General features: G+C 40.5%; 1 protein-coding gene across 1 annotated transcript; it reads right to left on the bottom strand.

Annotated features, from left to right (window-relative positions):
* Nucleotides 1–1077: 1077 nt before the first annotated feature.
* Nucleotides 1078–21387, bottom strand: vwc2l (von Willebrand factor C domain containing 2 like). Its single transcript, XM_076262629.1, has 3 exons — nt 21004–21387; nt 10337–10466; nt 1078–1223 (listed from the first exon to the last, which is right to left on the bottom strand). Exons 1-3 carry the CDS (start codon nt 21385–21387, stop codon nt 1078–1080), a joined length of 660 nt encoding a protein of 219 aa, XP_076118744.1.
* Between the last annotated feature and the right edge of the window lie 844 nt (nt 21388–22231).

Below are 22231 nucleotides of genomic sequence, written 5' to 3'. Positions count from 1 at the left end.
CAGCACACCACATGTCGTTGTGATTGTGCACGCAAACAATTGGTCAGGTTTGACAGAAATGACCAGAACTAACAACAGCACTGAGCTCTTCCTGTAACTAATTCTAACACTCTTATTTACAGCATCACCTCTCGCTGCTCTCCTCCCTACCCCGCCTTGCCTCATCTAAGCCCCTCATCCCCAGCATTAAGTGATTCAGACTGCCTTTGTTCTCTTATTTGTTCTTAACAAGTACTCTCCTCCAACTCCCCACAGGAGATCCACATCTTAAATCAACCATGGAGTTCATATGGGCTTAGCATCTCATTTGACTCAAAAACCTAAAGCATATTTATAGTGAATATTCAGACGCGTGGCTACTGATTTTTTTGAATAAGTGCTACATTAAAGATTCCTTCAGATCTAGGGGCACGAGTGAGTACAGCCCCCTAGTTTAGAGGGATGTGTGCTTATTGACGATGGTAATGTGCCACTTAGAACCCGGGACACTTCATGTTCTCTCTCCCCACACAGTGTAACTTGATCATGTTGAACAACAGTTGATTGTGATCTTTGTCAGAAAGATATAGTACTCTCCCCTCTTTCAGCTTGGACACTCAGAACAAGCAAATGACCTACACAGAACGCATGAGCATCAGTACTGCGGCAGTAATAAAGAGAGGGACGTGTGAGTGAAATATACAAACATTGTGTGTTTTAAGCAGCATAAGCAAGTCATAAAAATGTGCCAGTAAATATTACAGAAAAAATAAAGTCTTTAGTGAAGCCCACCACTTGGATTCCTCCGCGCTTTCAGATGATGTGTAGTGTTGTGTGTGTGTTTATGGGTGTGTGTGTGCGTGTGTGCGTGTGTGTGTGTGTGTGTGTGTGTGTGTGTGTGCGTGCATGTGTCAGTTTCAGCTCATTCAGCAATCTGTGTGTAGACAAGAATTTTTGTGCTCCTGCCAGTCAGTCCATCAAGTCTTTTGCAAGGAGAGCGTGTCCCTTGTTCTGATGGAGCTGCCTCGCGATCCGCTTCCTCTCTCCCTCCGCCAGTGCGTCGGTCCGTCTTCTCCCCCTGTGGTCCTGGGCGAGTGTCTACGACTGGCCGTTGAGGCACTCGCGGCGCAGGCACTGCGCGGGCTTCCACCAGTCCCCACTGTGGCAGCGGCAGATGGTGCAGTCGTCCACCTTCACTTCGATGCCGGCTGGGATGATCGTTGTTCCGGCAAAGCAATTTGGACCTGTCACACAGGGGAAGAGAAAGAGAGACTGGCTGACTGCAAGAGTGCGAATGGGAGAATGGGAAACTGACAGAAAAGGGAGAAATAGAGAGAGAGAGAATTGAAGAGAGCGAACACAAAGGGGGGGGGGGGGAGGGCACAAAGTGCTCTCGGGAGGCTCCTCCTGGAGGGAATGGCATGGGAACGTCGGGAAGGGGACCCTGGGGAGTTTTGAAGTCAGAACAGAGGAGTGGGATCTTTTCATGGGCATGCACCGATGGGCTTGTTTTTGCAACACTAAAGCTCTTTCTCCTTCCCTCCCTCGCCTCCCTCCCCTGACACGGAACACTTTGCATTCTAATGCGCTGCAAGCTGAGGACGCTGGCAAGTAGCCGCGCTGGCAAGTGCACTGGGCCCCGGCTCTGAAGCTGCTCGCAGAGGCAGCAGGGAGCTGGTAGTCTGCATGGGCACCTCCATAAAACAAAAAAGCCATCCCTTCATCCCCCAGAAACTTTCAAGCTTTCCAAACAGTTAAATTGTGTTGTTGCATAAAAACAGACAGATTTACTCTCTTGATGATGATGCCTTAATGGCATTCTCTTCTAGTGTTTTGTCATTAGAATAATTCAGTTGGATCGTGAAAAATGAAAGGATGTTGTGTTGGTGGGAATACTGACACAATAGCTCATCCATCCCAAGGCACGCACCCCGACAAAGAGTCTGAACTTTATCTAAAAGCCACCATTGGATCAGTACAATCCAGATGTAATCTTAAAATACCTTTAAGATACACATTTGATATTTGAGTATCAAATGTATAATATTTGATATTTGAGTAATAAATACATAATATTTGATATTTGAGTGATATTTGACATTTGAGTATTGAACGGGTATAAGTGCATTCATTCACTCACTCATTGAAACACAATCCATTTTGATTGTTTTTATAATTATGGATGGTGTAAAAGCATGAGGTATGTATAAGTATATATACTCTTTTGATCCCTTGAGAGAAATTTGGTCTCTGCATTTATCCCAATCCGTGAATTAGTGAAACACACTCAGCACACAGTGAACAGAAGCACACATTAATCCCGGCGCAGTGAGCTGCCTGCAACAACAGCGGCGCTCGGGGAGCAGTGAGGGGTTAGGTGCCTTGCTCCAGGGCACTTCAGCCGCTTTCTACTGGTCGGGGTTCAAACCGGCAACCCTCCGGTCACAAGTCCGAAGTGCTAACCAGTAGGCCACGGCTGCCCCCCGTGTGTGTAATCATCAGAGAGCATTGTGCCTCTACCTCAGTAATGTACTCCAGGGTGTTTGTGGGTGTAGAGTCTGCATCATTAACCAACTACTCTTGAATGAAAATAATCAATGATGCCAAGAAGAATATTCTTAGGAATGCCACAAAGGACTTGAGATTGCTTTCCTACAGGGCGTAGTCACCATAGACTTTGGGGGGGACGTGTCAGATGTGACCAAAATGTCCCCCCCCCAATATTTGGACATAGAAAAATAAATAAAGAAAAAACGCTATAGGCTACTACAGGAAACCAACAAGTCCAACCATCTGAAATGCAATCAAACGTAAATAACGCACAAATTAGTGACCTATTGATGGTTTCAGAGAGAGTAGCCTGTGAGTGGTTTGTCCTGGAGGTTTTGCGTTTATCGTTTGAGGCGTGCACTATCAAAAGCATCCTGCACCCTACTGCGGTGCGGGCTGTCAACAATATCGCAAAAGATACCGGTACAATTCTCACAAAACTTGTTGAAAAGGTGTAGGACTGTCTAAGGAAACCCCATTCATTTTTAAGCTGATCAGACTCAAAAGGAACTTTGAAGCATTTTCCATATTGTAGCCTATTTTCTCGCAATTATAGCGAAAGTGAAACGTAGTGTCCTTTTATTTGAATTTGTGCGTGACTGTGTCATTCATTTCTTTCACATGTCTTACAACATAAATAATGCATTCATATGCTAGTAGTAATGTCAGAAATGAACCGGTTTATAAGCCTCTTAGAAATGGTTGTTGCATCTTGCATGTTACATTTAGATGCGCACTCAATCGCGAATCCATGCAGGCAAAACGTAGCATTCAATTGTGGCGACGGCACAAAAGTTGAAAAAACTTTTACAATGGCGGTGATAGCCTACAGTTAATGTGAATCGCAGACAATAACCAAAGAAAGGAATTTCCTCCTCCATTCACCAAATAAAGGTTTCTACATGTTAACACAAAACGTAATTTCTGTCAGAAACCAGCCTATAATGCATAGGGTAACTTGAGGTGAGTCAGACAGAAGAGGGACCTGTCTTAGTAGCCTATCTTGAATCCCATCCCTTTCAAACTACCTTAAAATTGTGTGATTAGCCGCCAGAATAATAAAATTAAAATACAAAATATAATTGGGCAATAGGTCCAAACCTATGAGTAAGCATTCAGTTTAATATAGAGGTTAGCAAAGATACTCTAGTTTGTATTTTCTTTTAAAATATACATTTTGGAGACAAATGGAGTGGATTATTGAATGGACCTACTGCATGGGCCCAAAAGCTCAGGGGGCCCTGAAGCCTAAGAAGGTGTGAAGTTGCTTCTCCGCCATTCTCTTCTATTTCCACAAAACTCACAAGTCGTCATAATATAAAGGGTCATTTTTTTTCAAGTCTTCAGGGGAAGTATGCCCCCGGGCCCCCATATCTTAACAGTTTATAATCCATCCGTGCCTATGTCCGTCAAAAGTTTGGTATATCCTAATTGACTGACTTAACTAATGACTTGTTTGTGATTTTAATAATATTTTTGCATGGCAGGAAATGTATTGAAATTCTGTTATTGAAATTCACACCGCACCACAGATTTGGTCCCCCCCAATGTTGACATCATGGCTACGGCCTTGCTTTCCTACTATGAACATTATCAACACCACAAATATTTTTTTATAATTTCCTGTTCTTTAAGATGCTGTTGTGAGCTTTGTCTTACAGAACTGCAGGCGCCAACACCTAACCTTTTCTCCAGTCTCTTGTTGTTCAGTGCTTCATATTTATATAACCGTTCATTTGAGTGCTATGGGTTTCACATCACAGCAATTTCCTCCAAATTGGGTACACTTACCTGAGTGAATCCGGCAGTTCATTTTGTGTGTGATGTTAGTGGTTTGCCTACCATCTAGAAGTCCTGGACACTCTGATGAGTATTGCAATTAGACACTGATATTAATACATATTGACAGAATGGTTTGGTCTGTCACAACTAGAACATAATCGATTATTTGGGCTGGCCGCAATCATTTTGCGTAATAGATCATGATTCCATCCAATAATTTCCTAGCATATTTTGGTAATAGTCTGTGTCAGTGCTCTACAATCTTTAGTCTGTGTAATACTATATATTTAAGTTATATTGGTATCTACCCTGTGCAATTTTTGTTTACAAAGCCTAAAATACAGACATGTATTTTCTAGGCTATTTATTATTATTATTATTATTATTATTATTATTTATATATTCCATTAAGTGCCGTTCCTCTTCATAAGGTGAATGTGTATTATTACAGTAAACTATGATTGTGCTTATCCTAGTGGCATAAAATGAACAGAAAAAAGATGTTTACACACAGTTTGGTCAACAATAACAGTAACTAAACAAAAAATAAAACTGCATTATTTTGACAGCCGGAAGATTTTTTTAAATACTTTTTAAATATACTGTATAGTGTTTGCATGATTTCTGAAGTCTCTTATGCAAAGCCTTCAAATTGTCTCTTCCATTCTCTGTACTTCTCTTGGAATGAGAACATCTTGTGGTTACTGAAAACACCACATCATATTATATCTGAATGTCTGAATTATCTGTGCTCCATTCTGATATCACTTTCCCATTTTCATAATATCACTCTCCCATTTTGATATGACACAGATTCATAAATTCTCATGGTCCCAGGTGTTGGATTCAAACATAAACAAAGCAGCTGCCTTTTAAATAGGCCCATTAACTATATACATTTACAGGTTTCGTTTAATTTACAAGTACAATTTATGATACACAGCAGGTCTTGTTTTGGGGAAGGAATTGTTTATAGAAAAGTATTGGTTCAAAGACTGTGACATTAAAAATACTTCTCCCCAGACAATGCATGCGCTTTATAATCACACATTCTCATTTTAGTAACACCTGTTGTCTATGATGAGATTAACATTTTGATTGTCCAGAGGGCTTTCTTTACTGTTTTTGAATCTCACTCAAAACCAAACAGGGAATTTCCACTGAGTGGAAACCAGGATAAAAAAGTAATGAACATAACTTGGTCCCCTAAATAAGCCTCTGAACACGTTTTTGCCTCCAATTCACACCAGAGCTGTAGTCAATATATAGCCTGAGGCTATAAGATTACCACTGATTTTTAACTGCAGTTGTTCAAACAGACATCATCCCATGTGTGCAAGACATTTTGAAGAGAGATTTTCCATGCGGTGTCTCAAACTATTTGTTGTGATTTGAACATCAACAATCACTTGATTCAGACACCACTAAGGGGAGCACTGCGAGGAGCTAGCACGGCTTAAATCCGATTGATAGATCCTCCTGGGCAGGTGGCATGGTGCACATACTAAACACTAAACTAAACTAACAAGGAAGCCAGCAGCGGTATGATTGCCATGAAAGCAAGGACACATTATCCTTTTGCCATGGGCAAACTCTTATCCTGCCAGCTTTGGGACGCCAGGTACCCTTAAGTAATCCATCTGAAAACCTTATTAAGTCATTAATTGTAGAGAGAATGATTGACAAAATATAGCAATCACTGTTCAAAGTGACATATTACAGTTTACACACATTTTTAAAACTCTGTGTATATTTTTCTCTCTACAACGCAACACGCAAAACCCACTATTGCTCACACAAACTGCAAAATGCCTCAAATCTCCAGCAAAATGACACACAACATTCAAAATGTCATAACACATTTCTAAAGCAAGCATTCACCTCACATTACAAACACTTTTGTCATAATATGACATTTTGGATACATCATGTTCACACTGTTGCTCAAAACCTAAAGCTCTTCTGTCTTTCATATCATATCATATATACAGTATATATATATATATATATATATATATATATATATATATATATATATTGTATATATATATATATATATATATATATGCAGAAATGACTATTTCCAAAGAAAGAATTTACTAACTACTATCAAAATGTACTGTTACTGTTAGTGTGTGTGTGTGTGTGTGTGTTTTGGGGGGGGGGGGGGGATTGGGCAGTTGGGCGTGTATGTATTCATAGGCCTATAGACCCTTTCAACTGCAGAAACAAACATGTGTGTTCCTAAGGCATTTCTGGAGGCACAGAAAACAACATTGAGCTAATGGAAACAAAAATAAAACGTTTTACATAAAGTCGACTTTTTGTAGTGCATTACGCTAAAGTCCAATTAATTTTCATTTCTAAGTATCTACATTGGTTCTGAACATTTCAACCAGAAATACGATTGAAATCAGATTGAAAGGGTCTATACCTACATATACCGTAGAGTATATCTATTCATAGCTCTATACTAAGGCAATGGTTAAGTGGTGTACAATGAGTGTTTGTACATTGAGGACAGAGAGTGAATAAGTGGCGAATAACTCCAATAACGAAACCAAGTTAGATTAAGATTTCTGTTAGATTTTTGTGTGTTAGAGAATTGTGTGTGGTGTTTTGCAAAATGTGTTTTAGGAAATTGAAAACAAGGAGTCAAACACTGACAATTAGTGTATGGTTTTGCAGATTTGTTGTGGGGTTATGATGTTTGAAAGACATGTTTTGTAGAAGCAAAGATTTAGTGTGTGAGCAGTTAAAAAACTGTAATACAAGAAATTACCTTTCATTCCTTTCTTCCTTCCACTAAAATATTATATCTGAATGAGTCTGTCAAGAAAGCATGAAGTCGTAAACAGAGCCAGACAGAGATTTAGCCCAGCCATTTTTGCACTCGTTTTTTGAATGCTTTGAGGAAAACATGACAGCTGCCTGAATGTCAGTGAGGACTGACTGTCACTTGACATACTGTCAGGTCTGGATCTCTGAAAAGAGAGCCATGGAAGAGAGTCAACTAAGATTGCACCAGGTATAGCTTAAAAGAAAAAAACAATGACAGAGTAAGGTCAGACAGGGCTTCTTAAAATACTTTCTTATTTAGGTAACTTCTGAGAGGTGTGAACTCTGAATCATCTGGGGGGGGGGGGGGGGGGTAGTTGTGTCAGATGTCATAATCCATCTCATTTGCGGTCTGTATGCCCATTATCTAGCATGGCTGCAATGATCCTGGATAAGGTTTGCAGGGAAGATAATAGAATTTTCTTGCACGCGTCTTTCGGGCACAGTGTACTGTCAGTGTTGTGGAAAAAGGCTTTTAAAGCTCCTTCATTTGTGCCAAATTCTCCTTGCACTGAGCGACCGGTCTGCCAGACCCAACCAGGTCTCCGGGGGGTGGGCACGGCAACAGGCCCTCCAAAATGCCACCACCGCGAGGGTGTCAGTGTGTCCTGTCTGCCTGGATTAGTGTGCTCCTTAGCTTTAGGCAAGTACAAGGAATAAGTGTGTGTGTGTGTGTGTGTGTGTGTGTGTATGTGCGTGCGTGCGTGCGTGCGTGCGTGTGTGTACAGTATGTGTGTGTGTGTGTGTGTGTGTGTGCGTGTGTGTGTGCACACGATTGTATGTGTGTGTGTGTGTGAGAACATGTGTGTGTGCGCGTTTGTGCATTTGTACGTGTGTGTGCGCACGCGTGTGTGTGTGTTGGGACTAAGGGCCTGCAGGGCTCTGCATGCTACACCTCACAGCTCCTTTATGGGCTCTAATGGGGGATAACAGGGATGTAGGTCAGAAGAGGGCTTGAGGGTTCTCAAGGGGAAATGGTTTTGACCCATTCAGAACGCCACAATTAGTGTCTGGGATCCATGCATTTACTTCTACATGTATTCATTTGCTACTGCTGTGTACGTTATGTCTCACAAGGTCATCACATGAAGGCGTATTCAAAATATTAATGTGCATTCTGTGAAAATTGTTTCTGAATCCAAGATATTTTTTTATAGGATATCAAGCACATCCGTTAGGTAATAGCAAGGCAGGAACATTTGTTATTATCTGGAAAATATGTTTTTGTTGCTCTCAAATGTTCTCTGGTTGAATAATTAATACTGTGTGTGTTGTAGCCAGAGGCCAGAAACTTCACTGAGAGAGTAGCACTGTTCACCCCTAATGCAGTCTATGCAAAGTAGTCAGGCAGATAAAGTAAGGCCATAATGTTAACATTTTGAACATTGGCTTTACAACAGCAATGGATAAGATATGTTAAATGCATAGCTTTAGGTTCATTCGTGTTCTTTACCTAACTACCTAAAAGGCTTTCATAAACTTTGAAAACTCAAAAACTTAAAACACAACCTGGTGTTTTTTGATGACTAATGTCATCAATGGAAACGTGTTTAGCTATGAAAACTTTTCATACATTTTTGCAGCAGACTGAATAGTTAAGCAACTGGTTGAAATAACAGTTATGATGGTCCTTTACATGACCATATGTCATTGACATGAAGTAACACTGTGATGATACCAAAACGAGTTGCCCTTAATAACAAATTGTATCTCACAATCTGGGAAAACAGTCTGGGATTGCTTTCACTTCCTTCTGCTTCTTCAACCTTGTATTTGCAAGCAAATCAGATTTAGATAAAGTGGCAGTCCTGCAAGATTTAAAATGATTGGTACCTTAAGTACAGCTAGTACAATTTTGTATTGACTTAATGTAAAACATTTTCCAGGACCATAACAAAAAACAATTAAGTCATGTCACTTTAAAGGTCCAATCACAGAATTTATGAGGCAGGCTGTATATTATGGCAGCTACTACAATAACCAGCCAACATACGAGTAGCACTTTAGTTTATGAGGTGTACACAACCATAATACACATAAAATATACCAAAGTAGGATGTGATAATGTTTATATAGCCTGGGCAGTAACATTTACTGGTTAATATACCGGTAATGTTGCCTATTCTACCTAAAATATGTCAGTAAATGCGAGAGGCACAATTGTCTCGTCTCAGTAGATTTGTTTTCACTGGGCTAAGTCAATGGCTTGAGCTGTCATGCTATTATGGGGGTTTCCATAGGCAAAACGTGATGTGTGAAGGTTAGGTCAACATGGCATGATTTGATCATGTCCGCCTCCGACATTTGTTACAGTTATGTCAGTCTTGTGGGAGTGGATCACAATATGATCATCAGCCATGATCATCCCTGATGCCATTCAGTTGAAAGTAACACAAACTCTTCCAATTTTACCATCACAGGCATTAGACATGCCTGGTTAAAGTTATACTCCTACAATGACTGCTTTGTTTACAGCCTCCTAGTCACTATTCCCAGTCACGACCACTGAATTACTGTGTCATCATCTAGCAATGAAGGAAAGGGGGCATTCTCCCCCCAAACGTAGCCTGCTGTGTCAAATGATATGCCCTGATGCAGTGTTGCATAATCAGAAGCAATTGGAATCCTATAACTGACTTTGGAATGGGGCATTGCAGACAAGGACTTCAGACCATGTAGAGGTATAGGATTCCCTGAGGGGCAATTAATCCCAATTAGGATGTTCTGAATCAATGGGCCAATGTTTACTCTACAGTGTATCCACAAGACAGCATAAAACTGTTCATCAAACCCAGGTAGGATAACTTCAGTGATTCATAAGTGCTAAACGTTATGATTTAGCCACTGTCATAACAAGCAACAGCTCCATTCTGTGTGTGTGTGTATGTGTGCGTGTGTGTGTATGTGTATGTGTGTGTGTGCGTGTGTGTGTGTGTGTGTGTGTGTGTGTACGTGTAAACAAATTCTGTTGCCGATTATGTCTTAGCTCTCCCAACTGACACAGTACCCTTCAGCTCATATGCTTTACAGTCACCGAGTGGTGCTACTACTGCCATTCAGGTACCAGTGCTTGGACGTTCTTCATCTGCTATTTCCCAAGTGCATTACCATTCAAAAAACTCAATTGACCTTCATCAGAAGACTCTCTCATGATCCACCATATGCACAGGCGAGTGAGTCATCTTACCGTTTTTACAGATGGGGCAGCACTGCTCCGGCTCATAGACGGGATTGACGCACTCAGGCACGGCACAATCAGCCACCACACAGTGCACCTCATTATTTGGTTCACAGCGACACCACTCACATGGCGAGGGCTGAAAGAAGGGTAGAGGGGAGAGACAGACAGAGTGAAGAAACGTTACTGGTGAGTCAGCCAACAGCCCTGAACGCTATATGAATTAGCACTAAAGAGCAAGGCTGTTGAGCTTTGTCTAACCAGGGACTGCAGATGAAAACTAGTGGGCATGACTAAATCTGGCACATTCACACAATGGACTTCAGTGTGCATGTTCATTTAATGTGCATTTTTCTCTTTGAAATAAATAAACATAACAGACAGTTGCTTACATTCACATAGTACATTTTGGATGTATGATATTGATATCTCCTGATATTCATTTTGATCTGTTCCATTTCCCTGTAACACCATAGTAGAATTTACACTTAGTCAAAATATTTGTAAATTACAGACTAAAACCCTATGGCTACTGGTGACGGAAGAGCATCATTATTATGAATGATGTGTTTGAATGAATCACTTTGATTTGCATTCAAATGAGTCTTCTAGTGAAAAAACAAATTATTGAATGACTAAGTAAGTGTGTGACACATACAGTACGTGACTTTATTTAAAAGAATGCTAGAAACCACACAAATTGCAGGCTGTCACTCTAGCTTTTCCCATGTTTATGGTAACAAATGGATGTACATTTAGCAAGATCATTTCTTGTTAAAAAAACAGCATCTTTTTCTGGAGAGTGCACAATATAATATCCTGAGCTCATAACAACAACACATCTCTGTTATCTCTGTACTTGTCCACTGTATTTGCACAGCTGTGGGACATTTATATATATATGATAATGTTTCACACAGAGATTTCTCACGCCGAAGCTCCTTCAGTCACCCGACCCGGGCCGCTGGGGCAGCATTTGGTTTGATATTAGAGTCATAACATAACATAATGCTCTGTGCAGACATTCGTATGTACAGTACATGAGATGTGAGGCAACCATCATTAGTCATCATGGATGTCTTGTGGCTCTATCGTGCAGTCTGACATTTGAATATGATTCCCTACGTGATAACTGTGCAGTGCGGAGTGAGAGTGCTGTTCCACTGAGCTGGCCTAAGTGAGTGTGAGATGGAGGTAAAGTAAGATACAGACACCGGTGTGCCACTGGAGCCCACTGGGGGACTGAAGTGCCTGCAGAAAAGCTGCATGTGCTGAACTGGCCTACATACTTAAGATAAAATAAAAAACCATCATTACTTCAAATCAGCAAAGAGAAAGGTGACCACAAAAAAGAGGAATGACGCAAATCCAACCTAATATTTGAGTTCCTGTGCTCTGTGGTATTTCACCATCCTGTTCTGAGGTCCTGTAACCTTTCTGGCTAAAGTGTGGCAATTATTTGGAGAGTGGCTGTTGACTCACGCACACGCATGACGCCCGCGGCTGGCGCCTGGGAGTCGGATTCCTGAGGATGAAGGTCACGGGTTTGGGTAGCAGGGCAGCAGGCATGGGGCAGACTCCAGGCAGCCAAGGAATTGGCCACGGCATTTAAACTCTGAATACAGTGTAATTGGCACACTGAACACTAATGATCCTCTCTGTTCACTGTCGATAAGAGCATCGCACCCCAGTGGGGTTGGGGATTGTGAACTTGCCCATGAAAATCATCTTTAATTGCACTGGGTTCGTTGGCGAAGCAAAACAAGGGAAACATTTGGGGGCCAGTCTGGAAGATAAATGCATTCATGGCTGAATGTACAACTTTTAAATTATCCCTGATATAAATAGTATCTTTTGCTGTAATAAGCGATTCAGATCAGTTAAACCATATACTAAATTATGGAACAGAGTTGGTCTGGAGCTTAAGAAATAATGTAGTCTGATACAGAATGCTATAAGTGGAAGAAAACATGAGGAATGTGCCCAGAGCATTTGGGTGAAAATGAGCTCACTCATGCAAGTAAGAGAGAGAGTGTACTGTAGTCCTGCTTTATCTAGTCTCTGTTAAATAAGAACTCAGATAGATGGACTATTTCTACTCTCTGCTTCAGAGACAGATGGAATGAAATCCATGTATATGTATTTCCCTTAGCATCTAGTATGGATTTAACAATGAAAGATATGAACAGCATACTGAAAGGTATTTTTTTTCTTTAGGATTGGTCATGCTTCATCCCGAGCCCGAAATCTGCATCATAAATGTATTCATAGACTTTATTTGAAATACTATCGATTACTATTTCTAATCACCTACAATATTTTTGGAGTAATTTCTGAGCCACACAATGTGGGTAGCTAAGACTACTACAACTACAGAATCCTCTGATCATGCTCAGCCAGATGCCAAAACATTATCAACATGTAAATTAATATGGTGCCTTGCTGACTGGAGCGCTTTGGATGACAGCTTTTGATCCACTGCCAAATGTCTAGAGGTGAATGGCTTCTAATAACGCTAAATGCATGCTGCAGATGCTGGGTTTTACACACTATACTGGAAGCCATTTCTAGTGTGATATCTTTTTGTGGTCCAGGTTCATAATTCAGTATAGTCATCTTTCAGACACGTGTGCCATTAAATATGCAAATATAACATTCCCCTGATCTACCTCATCTACCAGTTTGACACATATAGAATACAGAGTACAGTATTCAGATAGTATGTCCTGAAGTATTTGGATTTTGCTCCTGAAGTAATTGGATGAAACCACATAGTTATTCAAGGTCATGATTCCATTCTGTACTTTTTGTGCAGCAAATCTATCATTGTAAAGTTAATCAATAAGCTGCCAAAGTGAACTTCTTGAAATCTTATGACGACACACTGTGCATGATCACACGTTAAGCATGGAAGACACTAACTGCAGGACAAGCTGGGTAAGTTGAGGTATGTATTTAGTGTGTACATAAGCTAGAGCTTTCACATTTTCATTTTCTTCCATGTGCCCTCGTCAGAAAATTAAAAAAAGCCAAAGATATATGAGGGGCAAGCTAGGTCTATTTCACACCAAATGCAAGGGTTACAGAAACTCAACAAAGGCCTCCCAAAGCCACTGGGCTAAATGTGGCTTATCCAGGAGAGACAGCCGCACATGCACACAGCTCATGTGCTGCATTCTGTAGACTGGCAGGATGCTTCAGGCGCTACAGTATAGAGAAGCGATGGATGCACAAAGTAGAGAAAGGCCCAGCTGACAGATTGCCATATAGACCCTTTCAAGAGAGTTCCATTATCAGCATCATAGTTGGCCCCACAAGGCTTCCGTTTTAACATTCCATATGATAACCAAAATTATTTTTCAGACTTGTGAGGTCTGCTGTTCAGACCCTGAAGGGATTTGTTTTCTGTTCATTGCTTTTTGTGAGAGTGTTTCTACATATCTCAGTAAGGAAAATAAATCAAGAGCCTATGTTGAGTACAAACATGTCTTCTGAAGGCTTAAACAGAGCCCAGCCAAAAACTCCAATAAAATTTGTATCAACTTTGAGGGACAGCTATGACCATGCAGGATTATCCAGACCAAACGTGACGATTTTGCTACATACTATTCCTATTTATGTACCAGCATGCAAAATTTGAGCCTCCTACATGGTTTAGTTCTTGCGCTGTGGGCTTGTAAACTTGACAAAAAAAAGAGGCCGAACAAAATCGACACCCCCCTCCCCCTGTAAAACTGGCTGTATCTTGGAAAGTATTGATCTTACATAAGAGTAATTTTACAGTGTGTCTCCTGGGTAACATAGGTACACCTGGTAATTTTTTCAGAATATTTTGAGACCTAAGTGCGTGGGCCCTGGTTGAACTGACGTGGAATGATCCTATACTGTCCTCTACAGTGTATAGCTGTTGATCAGCTGGGCAGAAAAAGGGTTGTTGCTATTTCTGTTCATGTAATTTAACAGCATTGAGACTAGAAATGTCTCTCCATAACCAATTCATTTGTGCTTATGAACAACTTAATGGTGATAAAATGACATTCACCTTACAATGCTTAAAATGTATGCTACAGTTGACAATTAACCTTCATTTAAGTGCCTCTCCACTATTGTTCAACAAATGTTCAATATTCAATTAAACTCTGAGATGGCACATTTTGTCAAAACAAGTGTCTATTACATTCGGCAGCACAGCGTGCCAACAGAATTCAGAGTCGAGGAGCTGACCCACTAATGACGCCTGTAGAGAACAGGCCAGGCAGGACTGAAGTGGGTGCTGTATGGGACAGCTCCATGTGAGTCAGAATAACAAAGCAATTTGTCCACTTTGTTCAAATTCACCTGAGCACTAATGAAACTTGCTCAGAGCACAGTCAGAACAGCTCCAGCTCACCAGATATCTTTGGCCTACTTGTTTGCTTTTAATCAGGTTTTCTAATTAAAAGTATGCTTTTCCCTCCAGCAAACTGGATTGGAAAATCAATTTACGCAACTCATTTTAGGCGCTTTTTATAGCAATTTCCTCACATAGGTGTCAGTGGTGGACAAAAGTCGCTAATCACAGTATGATGTACAAGCTGTAGGCAGAGGTTAAGAAAAAGCAAGAGACAGAGAGAGAGCAAGAGATAATAGGAATTACATTTCTACTGATTAACATGTTTTGTTATTACATTATAGTATTGTTGCCAAAGGTTTTTATGGCTTTATTAAAGATCTGAAGTGTGGAATATTAGTGTGCAGTTAGTTCTGCATGGAGCATAATCACTGTTGCTGAATTCTCTTTTCCAAGATGGATGCTTGGGGGATACAGGGCATCATACTGCAAACTGTTCAGTATCACTTGCTGTCTGCTGCACTTGCATAGTGCTGTGCAAACAATGCCATCCAAATGTTTAATGTATACCTAGTGGTAAAATGTATATTTGAAATATATATACTGGTAACGTGCATACTTTGTGCAGTGTATGGTAATTGTCCTGTAGCTCAATTAGTAGGACCATTAGCAAACAACAACGATTATTCATTCAATATATTATGAACATGTATACTGATAGCAGTTATATGATGCTTTGGATAGCAGCGTCTACTGGATTGTGTAGTCAATGTGTTTATGTTTATGTTTATGTTTATACTTCATGGTTTATACTTCATGGTACATTCACATTAAAATGAACAGTTTAAAGTAAAGTCATTAAGCCTAAAAAAATACTAATATAATAAAAAAAATTTAAAAAAAAGAAACTGAACCATATGTAAAAAAGTTAACATAATATAAACATGTATGTGAATCATGAATCATAGCAAGTAGCATTGGTCTTTTGAGGATGGGCAATGTCTTATATGAGGTGGAGGAGTGGTTCTCAACATTTTGTCCAACGAAATGGCTATTTACATTTCTTAGCTCAACCGACTTGCTTCGTTTAGGACATCAACATGACTAAAATGTACAAATAAATCTTCATGAAGCTTCATGAGGCCATGAAAGATGATTGTATTGCATGACTCATTTCCACTTCATTTGGAATGATCTATTGTCATGTGTCCTATCAGTTGATGGAAATCTGCTGGGTTAAAGCAAACAGCTGGCCCACAGCACACGACCCTCCAGTTGAACAGTTGCTTATATTGAAAGAGCTGCTGTACACTAGATGACAATGCCGTGCCACTGCCTAATTCAGTACAGTTTTAGGAAAACATTATTGTGTGTGTCTCAGATCATTATTGTCAGCATATTTTGCCTCCTCCCGCCCTGTCTTCTCTTGCCTGTTCTGTACACACTCTAGTGATGACAGCACTCACACTACTACAGACATGCAAACACATGCTAGGGAAATATGCCCCCCCACCATGAGATCATCTTTCTTATGAATATTCCTAATGGCTCTTTAATTCTTTAATGGCTCTTTTAATTAATAGATAGATCCTGAATCCTTATGAGAGCCCTCTACTGCTTTAGTGTCTTGCCTTCCACCCCACTAGTGATGACCATGAGGATGGGACTTCCCGGAGCTCACATCTCACCCCCAGCCTGTCCACTCAAGGAGCTCCGGCTCCTTGATGGCATCGGCCCAGAGGCTGAGGGTGTGGCAGCAACAGTGGTCCCTTCCTCAGCCAGTGGGGAAGTCTGTAGGTGAAACACCTACCAAGGGTGAGTAGCAAAGCTCTCAGGGCCATTTGAGCACAAGAGTGAGTGTTCCCAATGACTGATCTTTTTGTCTGGAGTGGAGAAGCCGGCTTGGGATTTACAGCAGACAGCCTACTTCTCCTCACTCCTCATTACCACAGACTTCAAAGTGAAGATCCTGGGAACTGAACTGCTGGCTGTTCCACAAACAAAATCTACTATCATCATCTGTGTATGGTGGTTGTTAGACTTATTCCGAATAGGAAAAAGAAAACCAACCAACCGCTGTGTCAATGTACCATTTCCAGTCATTTGCAGATAATGAAATGCCCTGATGCCTTGGTGAGCGCAGCTGAATAGAGTCTTTTGGGATGCTAAGATTCTGATCTCTGTGGGACTCCTCCCTTTCCTGCAGAGACAAGGAAACGCGGAGCTCGGCAGAAAACACCACGGTGACAGCTGAGGAAATGCCAGCATGGCCCATACAAAAGGTTACCCTGTCTGCTTCTCGTAATTAGAGTTGCTATCAAGAGCCTTGATGCCCTTTGATTTCCATTTACACAGCTGGTCACCATTTCTTATTCTTACTCCCCAAAAGGGGCAAAAACATTAAATATCAAATCCTGCATTCAATCCTGCATTCACTTCAAAGCTGATAAATAATTCCTTTATTAATAATTATAGTGCCTTTCAATAATCCTGGGTAAGTGGTCAAAAAATGGATAAACACTATTTTGAATTGCTCTTTGTTCCTTCTTTCCCTGTGATCTTTTCTTATGGGAAACCAGTGCAAGTTATGTGAATTCTCTTTTCAAACAAACTGTCCTTACAGGGCCACCATTTAGGTTTTCAGCAGAATAGAAGTGTGGGGAGCCTGATTGAAGAATGTACTGTATCATTTCTCATGGCAATGTTAAACACTGCTGACAAACACTACAAGGGCTACATGCAGTACACTGTAAAACTTCACTTTGGTATCCTTCAAGACCAAATGCCCATAGTTTGTTACCTGTTGCATACATAGAACACACAGACACTGTCATTGTACAGAATACTCTGTTCATCAGCTCATCAGGGCATTGTGTTTATTAAGAAAATGATCTCTAGGACAATCATTGAAGCATAATCATATGCCATTGATTAGAACCACCAAGCCACATGAGAGCTTATGTTGGTAATTAACAAGACAAGTGCCCGAAATCAAGTTCTGATTGCATGTGTCTTATGAATTTTGATTTCACCAGTGCTTCCAATATGCAAAAATAAATGAAATATACTAAATAAATCTACTATCTGCTGTGTAGTAAATAATATTGCATAGCCCTGCTGCACTTGTATTTCAAAAATAATGAACTATGAGCACAATATTTTTAACTAATCAGATAAGTGTTGACAAGGCCAGGTCATCACTAAGCCCCCATCATATCACCCAATCAACCAAATGCAGAAGATGCTACTTCGCTACTTTGATTTCTGAACTGGCCCTGCAGCTTTTTGGATTTCATCTTTTGACCAATCAGAGTAAACATAACTGTCACATCTAACTCATTTGTACCTGCTGAGGTGTCAGCTACACCGCCAGGATGAGTAAATAGCAGGCGTGATTACAGAGCCCAGAATAGTACAACTGAGTCTTTGTCTTTGGCAGCACATTGAAGTTTAGTCCAACAGTCCTTCAGTCCAAGATACACACCACATGACAACTGGCAAGAAAACAAGTCTTGCTCTGATTGTGTATATTGAGCCGAAAAGGTACACAATTCATTCAGAAGGTCAGTGAACAACCACCAAATGGATCACCAAAACTATACCAGGAGAGCACAGAAAACTGAGAAAATGCATCTTTATCCCCTGATACCCTGTATCCCCTGATACCCTGAGTAATGTTATGAAGGGACACTGTCATGTCATCATATTGTTATAATTATTCAAAATACTTAGACAGCCTGTTAGAGGCATCTTGCATGTTCCTCTAAATAAGTAATAGGTAGTGAAATTAGGTTGATTTGGCATGTTACTTCTGCATGATGTGAGCTCTTTGTTTGTACCCACAGGGCAGCCCAAATGTCTGAGGTATCTTCACATCATGAGATGACAGGAATCTGCCATTTCATTAGAACAACAGCATCAAATAGGCAGACCTTTGACTAAAATGTCACATTCGGGATAAAGGTTGATCTCATAATATTTATCTTAAAAAAAAACACACACACTAAGACCAGAAATTGAATGACATCAAACATTTAGACTCAAAAACGGAAAAGTCAAATGCCAAATTAATTGAGGTGGTCTCTTCTAAAAAAGAACAATCTACCACTGAATGTAATAGCCACTGTTAAACAGTTCTTACCCATTTCAAAAAGCAAATGAATTGATTAAAACATGGCCAATCACCCTCATGAGGTGACTGCAGTCTTTCTGCTGATTGATGCTCATTGTCAGGCCTCTCCTGTATCTATGACACCTCTTGTTGGCTAAATGCAAATTAATGTCGAAGATGTACACACAATATGTCTGTATCTGTTTGAGGCTCAGCTGACAGTCTCCTCTGGAACTGTAGTAGTCTTTGTTCTCTCTCTCGTGCATGATTGATTGGCTTGCCATCCTCATGAAATCAATATGAATAACCCAAATCTAAACCAAAATGAAAATGCAAGCTGATGCACACAGAAATCAAATGGATTGCTTTGTCAGGTGAAATGTCTCCTCCAGCTTGACTCTAATCAAATTCTGCTTGATGTTGATTGATGGAGGATAAAGTGCAGTCTCTCCAACTCTAAAAGTAACTGAGAGGAATTTATGAGCCCAACTCTCCCAACTCCCAACATTAACATCTTGAGAAACCTTTTAGTGCCCTAAATCGTACTTTCCAACTGCACTGCTGAATGTTCTAGTCAGACTGGGGTGTTCTCCAGAAGAACACCCACAGTGGTCTTTCAGATACTCCATCGCTTGCTCTCCCTCTCTCTCTTCTTTTCATTTTGACAGCAGGGACAAATGAATAACAATGCACTGTGATACACTGCTGGAAAATAATGCTGCAATTCCATCAAATGCTGGTATAGTGCCACTGTTGCTGTTGGGCTGTCTATCTATGAAATAAGTGAAGTTACTTCAGCTACTATTTGCATTGGTCTATTGGGCAAGTTGATTTGGGGTATTTAATCAGCTGCCTGCCACTAGAGTCATGGTGGAGCATGCTAGGTATAAGGCTATGTGGTGGCCTACTTTTCCAAATATACTTTCATCCTATTACATACGGCAATGTATACCTGTTTACTACAGCTTGGATCTTTAGGTGGCTCAGTCTAAAAACATGAAATTCCAATATATAGCGAGTACGTTTTCACAACAAATTCATATGATAATGAATTGAATGTAGAATGGGATATATTATGTTCACATGTTTATGAAGTGTAAACTGTATTCCAAAAGGTTTTGAGTAAAACAGACATAGAAAACGGTTTCAATATGTCATATTGAAAAAAACATTCCCTTTGGCCTCTAAAACAGGGCAATCCATGATAAAGTTCCCTTTTTAAAAAGTAGCCAACTGACTTGATGCCTTTTCTAAATCTAGAGATTGAAAACAGTCTGCTTTTTTATTCTACATTTGACAAGCATTTCTGCTCTATGGTTCTTCAATCAATATTCTAAATCTAAAATGAGATGTCACATTTTCAAGCATCTTACTATACAAATAATTCAATAGCCTATTTGATCAAGTTCTGGCAAAATAGTCACTTCATTCTGTATCAGTTCAAATAGATCTTGTAACTATACCATCTCTGATAAAAGACTTGCACACTGGTGATTAATCATTTATCATGCTTCACTCCAAATCCCTATATAACCATTACTACTGGCAATTTAATACACAGAGTAAGGCTTTGACGGTCCTCAGTGATAAGCAGGGGCAGAGGCCTAACTGGCAGTGCATTGCATGAGTTGTTGATCAGATGGTTACTCCATCACTCCCTGTTGGCAACAGAGCTATGCCATGTAAACACCATTATTCATGCTGAAAACGTAATTGTAGGTACCTTATGCACTATACACAGGCAACAAAAACAACTATTTTAGAGAGGACTGTGCCCGAGAGAGTCACCAAATATAAAGCTGGAAAAGTGAAGCTTTAAAGACAGAGCCCTCCTTATTATCCCTGTTAGTGTGTTCCAGTGTTTTTTATATCCACATTAGTTTAAAACAGACAAGACCAGATTATCTGAAGATTGTAGCTGATGAGAATGATATCATGCATAGTGTACATCTGCAGTAGCAATAGCACACAGACCTTTAAAGCTAATATGAGTCAGAACCACGCAGGCCTATACTGTTACTACACACGGAGGGGTCACAATCTGTTACTTTACTCTAACTCGCTGTAACGGCACTTCTCATAAACATAGTATAGTAGATAGATAGATAATAGGCCTGTTGATTATAATAGGCCTGAGTTGACGTTATGTTGTGAAGAAGCTGATGTTATGTGAAGTTTGAGTTATAGCTTTGATAAAATAAAGAAAAATAAGCTATTAACAGAATCGAATCCTACCTTAAACTCCTCAAGGATTTTGTAAGTCTTCCCACGGTATTCACAAAAGTTTTTGACCTCCTTGCATTCTGGGCAACATCCGTTGTGTTCCACCTTAGTGCACTTGGGGTGTATCTTGGGACATTCTGGTTGATCACAAACTGGTCCATCCTCTGTACACACGCACGGACAGTTCGAGTGCCCTGGGAAGAAACGCTCTCCGAGTTTGTACACAAACCCACTGTCATCCACGCAGCCTTTCCCCCTGTAGTCATCAAAGATCTCGTTGTTGATCGTTCGCTCGGCCTCGTCGGCGGCGTAGTCCTCGGGACTGATGGAGGCTGGGATGGCAGCGGCGTTCAGGGCGAAGAGGACGACGCAAGTCGTGGGAAAAAGAGGGCCCATCCTTCGCCGCGGCAGTCCTGTCACATTCAACAACAAGCGTTAAGTTCTTGTAGGCTACTCTGCCCTTTTGGACATAGGGCAAAATAACGCATTAGACTAAGGGTGAAAGTTAAACCAAGACGTGATGCGACCATATTGTTAGATACTTTATGAATACAGCAGGCTAGGCTACCTTCTTTGAGATTTGTGGTATGGGATGGATGGTCGTTAACATTAGTAGACTAGCCTATCCATAGTTGAAACAGCAGGCACCTCTAGATTTAAAGTCCGCTACGATCCCATACACTTTTTACCAACTTCTGCGAATCGTTTCTCGTTGATCTAGGTTTCTAGTGTTCGTGCTAAAAAGAAATCATCATTCACACTGTCCTTTAAATGGGAGACAAACATAGTGGATCGGACCGAGCTGTAAACAATTCCAGCTAATCAACATCACCCTTCAACAACACAAAAGGGAGGAGTATAACATGATTGGCTGTTGAGCTAAAAAAAATCCACAACCTTTTGCGAAACAGAGGGTGAATAGCGGACTACATAGCCTACATAGTTCAAAGATATGGGAAATCGCATGGAAGCACTAAATAGGCTTGCAGAACAGGACAATGTAGACAATGTGTTCAAAACGGTCAGTTCTATCTACCTTCAGTTCTCTCGTCTTTTTTTTCCATGAGGAAATGAAGCACCAAACAATTACCATGATACCCTCAAGGAAAGGTGATATAGCCTAGCTCTCCTTATTATGCAGTAGGCTACACACATTCATTTCGGGACTAACCCATCAATTATTGTAGCGGTAATATAGAAAACTGCTGCACAATCTCTGGCTTGTGGTTAATTTCCTACA

This window comes from Alosa pseudoharengus, unplaced genomic scaffold (assembly GCF_046254945.1).
Source record: "Alosa pseudoharengus isolate Yale_2024_CS ecotype anadromous, Long Island Sound unplaced genomic scaffold, YU_APseudo_1.1 YU_APseudo_1.1_scf_3, whole genome shotgun sequence".
Classification (NCBI taxonomy): domain Eukaryota; kingdom Metazoa; phylum Chordata; class Actinopteri; order Clupeiformes; family Clupeidae; genus Alosa; species Alosa pseudoharengus.
The sequence above is the reverse complement of the archived record's forward strand: the minus strand, read 5'-3'. Positions and strand labels throughout refer to the sequence as shown.